Here is a 9,728-nt window from a genome sequence, read left to right as displayed (position 1 = left end):
CCACACACACACAATTTAACGCCTTAGGCTCCACGCACGCACCCACGCGCGCGCAGAGAAAAAGAGGGAAACACGCCGCTCATCCCATAGAAGAAACGAAAATGAAACGGAACGAAATGAATAACAAAACGGGGGGGGGGAACTCACGGCGTCACGCGCTGCGGGTCGCGCGGGAAGAGCGAGACGAGGCGCACGTTGTGGAGGCCGAGGTAGAGCATCACCACCCGCTCGAGACCGACGCCAAAGCCGCCGTGGGGCCATGCGCCGAGGCGAAACGAGTCCACGTAGTCGCTGATGGGCGAAAGATCGACGTTGAGGGCCTTGGCACGCTGCAGCAGCAGGGCGGAGTCGTGGATACGCTGCGCCCCGCTCGATATCTCCTCACCGCGGATAAACATGTCGTACGAGTTGGTGAAGCGTTCGTCGTCGGGGCACTGCATCGTGTAGAAGGGGCGCGCCGCCGAGGGGAAGCGGTCGGAGATGAAGAAGTCCACGCCGTAGCGCTCCCTCACCAGCCTGCCAAGCAGCTTCTCATTGGTGGTGTTGATGTCGTCGGTCGGGGACAACTTCTCCTCCAGGACGGTGTTCAGGAGCTCAATGCAATGCGGGTAGTTGATGCGCAGCATGCGCATCTCCGTGTTGCGAACCCGTGCCTTGTAGACGTCGGTTGGCTCCACGCCGTCCTCAATGACGCCGACGCCGAGCGCCTTGATCGTCTCCGGCGTCAGCTGCCACAGCAGTGGGGCAAACGGGTACTGCTGGCAAATCGCCTCAAGCTCCGCCGTGTGCGTGGCAAGGTTTGCAAACATGTAGGAGAAGAGCTCCTCCGCGGTGTCTAGCACCTCGTAGTAATGCTCGTTAATGCGCATCTCAACGTCTAAGCCTACGAACTCGGTCAGGTGGCGGTGGGTGTTGCTGTTCTCCGCGCGGAAGACGGGTGCCACCTCGAAGACGCGCCCGAAATCGCCTTGCAGCGCCATCTGCTTGTACAGCTGCGGGGACTGCGCCAGGTAGGCGTTGCGGCCGAAGTAGTCCACCTTGAACACGTTGGCGCCCCCCTCACTCGCGGCGGCGATGATCTTCGGGGAGTGGATCTCCACAAAGTCGTGGTCGAGGAGGAACTGACGGAAGTACTGCCCCACCCGGGACTGCATCTTAAAGATGGCGTTTGAGGCCGGGGTGCGGAGGTCCAGCCAGCGGCAGGCGAGCCGGGTGTCGAAGTTAATCTTAATCCCCTCTTCACTCTCACGGCGCGACGCGTCTTCGAGGGTAAACGGCAGCACACGCAACGCCTCGCTCAGCACGTGCACCTTGTGCACCTTCAGCTCGATGTCATGCTGCGTGGTGGAGGTGATGGGCTCCTCCACCCCACACACCGTTGCCTCCACGTCCACGATCGACTCGCACGGAATCTGCCCGATAAAGTCAACCATTTCCTTTGGCACCTCCTCTGCGACGGCCGCCGTGGCCTGAATGGAGTGTCCACCCTCGCGCAGAACCATGAAGGCGAGCTTGCCTTTCTTGCGCGTCGTGTCAACGCGGGCGCGAAGTGTCACGACGGTGCCCACAGACGCTTTGCTCAGCGCAGAAATTTCACTAAACCTCTTGGAGCCGTAAGTGGTGGACTGCAGCAACGGGGCAGTCCCAAAGACGTCGGCGTACTTCGCCAAAAGGGCTGCCTTTTCCGCCGCACGCGCGGCCTCCTCCGCTAAGCGGGCCGCCTTTCGGGCCTCTTTCTCATTCTGCTTTGCCTGCTTTTTTTCGGCGTTCTTGGACGCGGCGTTGCCGCTGTTCTCCTCCGCGCCGTTCGGTGACTTTGGCTTCGCGGGGTCCGACATGCCGCACGTGGAGGAACAGATACGAAGGTGAATACGCGCTCTTTTTGCTTCCTTGCACATGCGTGTGTGTGTGTGAAGGCAAAAAGAAAAAGAAAAAAAAGGGGGAATAGTCGTCGGCCTCGTCTCTGGTGTTCCCAGCGACTCGTGGAGGCGGCGAAGAGGAGGAGGAGGAAGCGGGGGCGGAGGCGGACACGCAGGGGCAGAGAAGAGCAAAGGACCAAGGCGGCCCCCTGCCGGCGGGACTGCATGTTACCGCGCAGCCACAGCAGCCCCTCCCGCCCAGTTGCTGCTGAGGCACTCCAGCCCGGCGTGTCGTGAAGGCAGAGCGCGAGGCCGGCGCCTGTGTGTCCCCCTCTCCTTCCTTTCCAACGCGTTATCTTTTTTCTTTTCCTTTCCAGCTTCGCCTGCGACGGTGCCTAGGCGTCGCCACGGTCGCGTCGCAGGCGTGGTCGCGCCGTGTGTGGCGGCGGCTGGATCATGCTCCCCTCGTATTTTAACTTCGGCCACCGCTGCTGCAGCTCCGCGTCCTCGAGCGGCACCTGCGCCGGCCTCTCGTCGCCGCCGGCCACTTTGGACTCCTCCGAGTGGATGGCGCGCTCGAGGTCCACCTCCGTCTGCAGCCGTCGCAGCAGCGGGGTATTCGCCTCCCCCGCTGCGCCACCGCCTGCCGCCTCCGTGAGGATGAGCCACTCGGAGAGCGAGTTCACAATGTGCCGCAGCCCTATCCGCTTCACGTACTCCCGGTGCACCTCCGGCAGCTTCGTGAGCAGGGCCGCCTCAGAGATGCCTTCCTCGGGGATGCATTGGTACAGCTCTAGAGCCACATCCAGCGGCTGGCGATCCGAGGCGCGTCGAATGCGGGCCTTACGAGGATCCTTCTCTGCGGCATCGTCCACGATGAAGTAGGACGGGTACGAGGCAATCCACGCCAGCACCTTCTTCGGCAGTGAGGGACGCATGGCGGGGGAGACAAGGTCAAGCAACTCCTCCAAATTCAGCGTGCGATGCGGTGGAAACTTGTCAAAGAGTTCATTGATGATATGTGTATGCGTGTACGCGTACTGAATAGGCACGCCAGACGCCTGTGCGTTTGCTGCCGCTGGCGCCGCCGCAACGCCGCTGCTGTCCCCCTCGCCGCCTACGGTTCCTGCCCTTCCCTCCGCCGCGTTCGCGGCAGCGAGAGACGTCGTCGCGGGTGCGGCTTTGCGCGCCTGGGGGATCCATTTTGCCACCTGCAGCATGTCCTGCGAGAGCGACAGGGAACGCCCGTGCGAGCGCAGAAACCCTGCGAAACTCTTGTACTCCCGCTTAATCTGCCGCTTCTGCTCCCGCGTGAGCTGCTCGTAGAGAGAAGTGATGCTCACCCAGTGGGGGATGTCGCTGTCGCACACCTCCTTCGCCACCAGCGCCGCGACGGCGGGAATCGGCGACTCCTCCAGCGTGTAGTCATTAAGCGCAAGCGGGGCGAGGTGCGGCGGTCGGCGGCGAATCATGCCGTCCACCACCTGAAAGAACTCCGGGAACTTTGACGCGATGGAGATGAGGCCGCCCTGGCAGTCAAAGTACGGGTGAAACAAGACATCCTCCGGCACACCCTCCTCCACGTGATCGAGCAACGCGAACTCTTCCGGGACAAGCGCCTTGAGGCGCTCCAGCACCGGCACCTTCTCCTCCAGCCGCACATGCACGGCAGGCGGGGCGCACGCCGGCTTCAGCGCCACGCTCGCGTTTCCCTGCTCAATCGACTCGATGGAGACGATGAACTCCGGGTTGGCGACGTAGTTGATGACGTCGCCCACGTCCGTCATCACGAACTTCTCGTCCGCGGCGCCGCGGCGGGGGTGGCTCAAGTCGTCGCGCAGCTTCACGTCGCAGCGGACCCCGTCGAGGACGCGCAAGTCAAAGAAGAAGCGGTAGCGCTTGAGGAAGGAGAGAAAGCGACCGCGTCCAATAAAGTGTCTGCGGCACTCCTCCGACAGGACCGCCGCCACGCAGTGGATGGGCACGTAGAAGGTGGGAATAAACTCAATGAATGCCGACAACACCTCCTGCGGCGACTTCCACGGCAGGGCGGCGCTGGCAGAGGCGGCAACGGCGCCCGGTAACGGCGGGGGTGGCGGTAATCGGCCGGAGGCGGCGATACGCGGCGGTGTGCCACGGGCTCCTGGCGGCAGCGGCGGCGGAACACGCCGCGCGGCGCAGCGGTGAGTGGCGGCAACGCGGGCAAGCAGACCGCAGGCGGAGAGACCCCGCCGCATGTGTGTGTGTGTGTGTGCGTGTGTGTGTGGCGTGCGCGTACAAATGTGATGTCACGCCTGTTTATTGAAAACCAACAGGCAGGCGAAGGAAAAAACCCTCCCGCCGCCAGCTGCAGCGGGGGAGGAAAAGAGAGAAGAGGGAGGAGGGTGAAAACTCCTTGCCGTCCCGCTCCTGCTGCTCACTTGGTCCGCTTTCAAAACACCAACGGCAACTCGGTTCTGTCACGCGAAAGTAAAAAAAAAGGGGGGGGGAGGGCGAGTGTTGAGAAGAGGCAGAAGAGCAGCGACAGATGGAACGAGCGGGAGCGCAGAGGATGGGAAAGTCAGAGAGGCGGCAAAAAAAAAAGGATGGAGAGGTCTCTCTCAACTTCTCCCTTCTCCTTTACGCTTCCTTCTTTTTTTATCTTATTTTTTTTTTCTGTTGCTCTCCTCTGCTTACCTCGTCTTACTATTCGTCTGCCGCCACCACCACCACCAGCAGCACCAGCACGCACTCGTCGCGGCCCTGCGCTCTCCCCGGACTTTTTTGTTTGTTTGTTTGTTCGTGCTTTTAAGCGGGCCCTGCGCAGTGGGGCAGCCAGACGCTTTTTGTTGTTCTTGTTGCTTCCTTCTCTCTTTTTATACGTGTGTGTGTTTGTGTGCGGCCCGCCTCACACCTCCTCCTCCTTTTTCTTTTGGTTTTCTTTTCGCTTTGTCTTCGGTCTCACGTCTGCGCGGCATTCGGAGCGGCGTTAAGCTCGCGGCGGACCTCGGGCGTCAGCAGGTAGTGGAAGTGCCTGGCGCAGACCTGCTGCAGCAGCCCCACCTGCTCGGCCGTGAGGTCGCCCTTGTAGCGCTGCGTGAAGGAGAGGAGGGTCTGGTGCCAGAGGACGGGCAGCTTCTCCTCCCTGCCGTGGGTGTGCACGAAGCGGTGGAAGTACGCGACGAGCGCGTCCACCGCCTGGTACGGCATCGCCATCTTCTTGTCGATCAGCACACGCAAAAAGACGGAGCGGGGGCCAGAAAACGGCTGCTGCGCCAGCTTCACAATCGTCACGGCGGTGGGGACGGGCGGCAGGTGCGTGCGCTGCAGGAGGCTGGCAACAACGAGGGCCTCCTTCAGCGTGCACTCCTCGTCGGCGGCCAGTGGCAGGATGAACCCCTTAAAGAAGGCCACGGGCTTAAAAAGCGCCTTCCGAATCGCCATGTAAAGCGCCGGGTGAAGTTTCTTCTCGGTCGCCATGCGCTGGTGCGCCATGGGAAGCAGCACCGCGGCGTAGAAGCGTTGCGCCATGCGTTCGTTTAGGTTCGCGGCAAAGATGCGGGTGGCCTGGTACGTGGCATGCGGCGACCACTCGTGCGGCTTCGTCAACATCAACAGTTGCTCCCAGTTCTTAATGTTTGGCAGCACCTTGAAGGCCTTGGGCACCTTGCCTGACTTGTAGTTCTTGAGAATGGTGCCAATGGCGGTGTACACGCGCGCGACGCGTGGGTCTACCCGCTCCTCCTCCTCCCCCTCCGCGACGCTGGCGCCGTCGCGTGCGTCGCCCGCCGCGCCGCGCGCCCCCTCGCGCTCCCTAATCTTCTCCATAATCATGTCCGCCAGGTTGCGGCTCTGCACCCGCGACGGCGGCTGAAACTTTTGCAGCAGCCGCGCCTCCTCGTCGTCGATGCCGTACATGTCCGCCCCCATGTCCATCTCGGAGGGGATTTCCGAGGCAATCGACTCCGCGTCGTCGTACTCGATCACGACCTCCGCGTCCTCCTCGTAGTCCTCGTAGACGCCGCCGCGGCACTCGAGCGCCGCCAGGCCGGGGTCCGCATCGTCCTCCTCGGCGCCGCGCGCGACGGTGCCGAGCTGCTGCTCCTCCTCCGCAATCGCCTCGAGCTGCTGGCGGGCGGTCTTGAGAATTCGGCTCGTTGTGCGGCCGGGCAAAAGAATGCCGTTCGCCTCTGCGTCCCCGTCGTCCTCCGCCGCAGCCGCGTGCCGCTTGGCACTGGCGAAACGGTCGGCGTGCAAGTCCTCCCCGAGCGGGTTCGTTTGGCTCCTCACGCGGCGCCCCTTTTCGCGCCCCGGCATGAGTGAAGCAGAACACTGTCCCCCCCGCCCCCTGCCGCGGGGCGCACACGCGACAAGGAAAGAAAGAATGAGAAGGAAGGAGAAAAGAGAAGGAAAGAGAAAATGAGGATGGGGCAGCGAGGCGGCAACCGCCATGGCTCGCGCGCGCACGCACAGCGCTTGGGCACGGCGGGAACCGCCCGGGCAGCGACGCACCTACACTCGCCCGCCCGCAGCTGCGCCTGTTCGGGTACAGCGCGTCGGGCCGCCGTGGCTCCTCCAGCGGCCGCGAATTCCTTTCAGTGGCTGCCGCACGCGGCGCCAGTGGAGCGTGTGCGTGTGCGTGCACGACGGAGGAACAACAGAAAGGAAAAAAAAAAACGAACAAACCGGAGGAAAGAAGGGCCAGGGAGCATAAGCACGAAACTAAAAAAAAAAAAATTGTTTGAAACGATAGGCCACCGCGCCGGGAGGACGGCAAAGGAAGAAAGAAGGCAGGCGGAAAAAGGCGAAGCGGGGGAAGAGAAACAGCAACCCGCCTCCAAGGCGCGGAGTATAAATAAAAAGAAGTGGGGACTGGAAGGAGGGGGGGGAGGGGGAAAAAAAAGAGCGGGGTACTCCCTTCACACAGCTTACATAAAGTCCTCGGCTTATCCGCTCCCACCCACACGCTACTGCCGCCGTGCCTGCAGCTGTTGTCTGGTTGCCCCTGCTGCACGCTTCGCTCTTCTCTGCGTCTTCGCTGTCGTCGTCGGTGTTTCCTCCCTTCTTTTTATGGACTACTTGTTTGCCGCGGGGCCATCCGTGCCGGCGCCTTCGCTCGGCCGTTGCGGTAGCACAGCAGCTCCTCCGAGCGGCGAACCAGGTCTGTTTGCACGCGACGCAGCCGCTGCTCTTTTGCCGCGATTTTCGTGTCACGCTCCTCCAATATCTTCACCCACTCCGCCACCTTCCGGCCGAGCTCCTCCACCTCGCCGATGCGCCCCTGCAGAGACTGTTCCCGTCCCTTGTGGGCCTCAAGCTCCCTCCGGTACGTCTCCCCACGGGTGATCAGCATGGCCTCCCGCTGCTCATTTCGCCGCTCCAGCTTCGTCAGCGCCTGCCGCTTCTCTCGCACCTCGCGCTGCTGTTCCTCCAGTTCACTTAGCTTCTTTTTCAGCAACCGCTCCTTCTCTGCCACCGCGGCCTTGCGCTCGTGCACGCGTGTGAAGAGCGCCTTGGCAGCACTGCAGTCGGCCAACAGCTGCTGCAGCTGTTGGTCGAGGTTCAACGCGTCCGTGTCGTAGATGGCGGCGGCGGTGCCGCCTGTAGACTCCTTACGACGCAGCGCCTGCTCCCTCCTCAGCAGATCGTCACGGGCCTCAGCAAGTCTAAGCGCCTTATGCCGCTGCGGCAGGACGCGCTTAACGTGCTCAATGTCAACCGTCCGCTGCAACTTCAGCACCGCCTGTTCTGCCATGGATAACCTGTAGTGCGCAGTCTCCAGTGTAGCGAACGGCGGCACCGCCTCCGCGCCTGCGTTCTCTTCCTTTTTTTTCGCCTCCTCCTTGGCCTCCTCTGGGGTTGGGGCGGGCGACGCGGAGGGCGACGCCGTGTTGGTCTCCTCATCGTCGTCCGTGGCCGCGGTGTGGTCGGACGCGCAGGAACCTGCCGCGCGCTGCTGCGGGCAGTCTACGGCGGACGCCTCTCCCGCCCGCTGCAAATTCCGCATCGAGGCCACAATCTCTTCCATGGAGAGCGGCTCGTTGAGGAAGGGGTTCACAAAGGCCGCCTCGTCACTCGCCGAGGAATAGATGGAGGTTGAGTCCTCCTGGCAGCTGGACCCCGCACTACACGATGGCGGCGGCGGCGGCACCGTTCGCTGGTCACCCCCGCCGCCGCTGCTATGGCTGTTACCCCCAGCCGGCGCTACTTCTGCCGCCGACGCTGCTGCTCTTGCGGCGTGCGCCGCGTTGAACTCCGAGGAAAGGTTGCGCTCCAAGCGGGGTGCGGCACCGCCGCCGGTCTCCCCTTCCGTCCTCTGCCACCCCGAGGTGCTTTTGCTACTCTTCTCCTCCGCCCTGTTGGGGGCGGCCGTCTTCTCCGTGCCGGTGACGCCCGTGACGACGCCCATGGCCTCCGCGATGGTGGCGTTGTACAGCTCGAGCCGCTCGCGCAGCAGCTGGATGCGCTTGTTTGATGACATGGGCTCCTCCGCCATATATGCCGGTGGAGTTGGAGGGACAATCGGGTTTCTTTTCCACGACCGCCACACCCGCGCTCTCTAAAACTCTTCTTTATTTTTTTCGTGTCTGCTAGTTTTTTTTTTCTTTTCGTTCGTTATTACGCCGTCCTTTGTTTTATGCGCTCCTCCTCCTCCGCTGCCGCTGCGTGCGCCTGCCCCGCCCGCTCTTGGCCCTGCCGCCCTGCCACGTGAAGTCGGCCCTACTGGCGCCCTTTAGCCCTGCGCAGGTGGCCTGCCTAACACACACAACTGCCACGCAAAGGGGAAAGGCATGAACGGTGAAAGCGGTCAGAAGGAGGAGAACAAAAAAACAAAAGGAAAAAAAGTTGATGCGGAGGCACTCCCCGCCTCTCCCCCTCACACACAGCACTCCCCAAAGGAAGCGACGCGGAAGCCGCTGCGCCGCCTCGCACGCGGCACCACGTGGCGGATGCGGCCTGTCTGCCGCGCGGATGTGTAGCGTACAAGAAACAACGTGAGCGGGTGGAGACGGAGGGGGAGGGCCGCGGCGAAGATGAGGCAAAAACGTGACGCCGTCATGCGGCCGCGCCCCACAGCCTCCCGTCTTTGGCGCTGCGCTTCGCCAACACGCCCGGAACCACCCCGTCGGCACAGACAACGTTCTACGTCTATCCAACATCACGCACACACACACACACATGAGGAGGCAGTCGCGGCCGCAGGAAGGAAAGGCAGGCGACACACAAATATAACAATAATAAAAAGTGGGACGGAGGTGACATACATGGACTACACCCCTCATTCACTTTGCTCGCCCCACCCTCTCGTGCTTTGCTCTGTTTTTTCTTGCGTTTGCTTCTTTGTTAGCTTTTCTGTTGTTGCCACTTTTATTTTTTTTTCCTCTCCCTGGTGGCTCTCTCTGGCAGCCAACTACGCTCACACATACATACACGCACACGCAACCGTGTGTCTACTGGGGGGAGGGGGGCGCCGGGCGAGGCGGCCTCGCAAAAGTAGGGGCGATGCGCATCCACCGAGAGTGCAGCAGCGCATGGACCGCCCAACTGCAGCGACGCGCTGAGCGCAACGCGGAGTGGGACGCATGGTGATGGGGAAGGCGGTGAGAAACACACAAAAAAAACGAGAGTAGGAGAGCCACTCGTTGCGGGCCCCTCCACAGCGTGAATAACCGGCACCACGCGTGCGTCACACCTTCCTTGATGGCGCATATGTGCAGTTTCCCCCGCGCACATGCCTCTTCTCTGCACCGTCCTTCCTTCCCTCTCTCGCTTCCTGTGACTCGGCTTCTCCCTCGCCCTTTATATATATATCTCTCTCTAACGGTGTTGACGGGCACCTCTAAAAAAAAAAGGAGCAAAATATATATATATATATATATATATATATAT

The 9,728-nt window shown here is 61.9% G+C and overlaps 4 protein-coding genes across 4 annotated transcripts, besides 7 other annotated features; all 4 read right to left on the bottom strand.

Moving 5' to 3' along the window:
• Positions 1-92: 92 nt before the first annotated feature.
• Positions 93-131: a microsatellite.
• Positions 132-143: 12 nt separating this feature from the next.
• On the bottom strand, positions 144-1,838 carry Tco025E_02657 (putative aspartyl-tRNA synthetase; the record flags this gene model as incomplete). The annotated part of the gene is made up of 1 exon (XM_029369581.1): positions 144-1,838. One exon carries the CDS (start codon positions 1,836-1,838, stop codon positions 144-146), a length of 1,695 nt encoding a protein of 564 aa, XP_029230353.1.
• Positions 1,839-1,984: 146 nt separating this feature from the next.
• Positions 1,985-2,036: a microsatellite.
• Positions 2,037-2,254: 218 nt separating this feature from the next.
• Positions 2,255-4,096, bottom strand: Tco025E_02656 (uncharacterized protein; the record flags this gene model as incomplete). The annotated part of the gene is made up of 1 exon (XM_029369580.1): positions 2,255-4,096. The coding sequence occupies one exon, from the start codon at positions 4,094-4,096 to the stop codon at positions 2,255-2,257; it is 1,842 nt and encodes a 613-aa protein (XP_029230352.1).
• Positions 4,097-4,555: 459 nt separating this feature from the next.
• Positions 4,556-4,590: a microsatellite.
• Positions 4,591-4,618: 28 nt separating this feature from the next.
• Positions 4,619-4,642: a microsatellite.
• Positions 4,643-4,799: 157 nt separating this feature from the next.
• On the bottom strand, positions 4,800-6,155 carry Tco025E_02655 (putative bystin; the record flags this gene model as incomplete). The annotated part of the gene is made up of 1 exon (XM_029369579.1): positions 4,800-6,155. The coding sequence occupies one exon, from the start codon at positions 6,153-6,155 to the stop codon at positions 4,800-4,802; it is 1,356 nt and encodes a 451-aa protein (XP_029230351.1).
• Positions 6,156-6,209: 54 nt separating this feature from the next.
• Positions 6,210-6,253: a microsatellite.
• A 653-nt stretch (positions 6,254-6,906) lies between these two features.
• Tco025E_02654 (uncharacterized protein) lies at positions 6,907-8,319 on the bottom strand (the record flags this gene model as incomplete). The annotated part of the gene is made up of 1 exon (XM_029369578.1): positions 6,907-8,319. The coding sequence occupies one exon, from the start codon at positions 8,317-8,319 to the stop codon at positions 6,907-6,909; it is 1,413 nt and encodes a 470-aa protein (XP_029230350.1).
• A 675-nt stretch (positions 8,320-8,994) lies between these two features.
• Positions 8,995-9,018: a microsatellite.
• A 680-nt stretch (positions 9,019-9,698) lies between these two features.
• Positions 9,699-9,728: a microsatellite.

Source organism: Trypanosoma conorhini (genome assembly GCF_003719485.1).
Source record: "Trypanosoma conorhini strain 025E chromosome Unknown Tco_14.4_contig_00107, whole genome shotgun sequence".
In the NCBI taxonomy this organism is placed as follows: Eukaryota; Euglenozoa; class Kinetoplastea; order Trypanosomatida; family Trypanosomatidae; genus Trypanosoma; species Trypanosoma conorhini.
The sequence above is the reverse complement of the archived record's forward strand: the minus strand, read 5'-3'. Positions and strand labels throughout refer to the sequence as shown.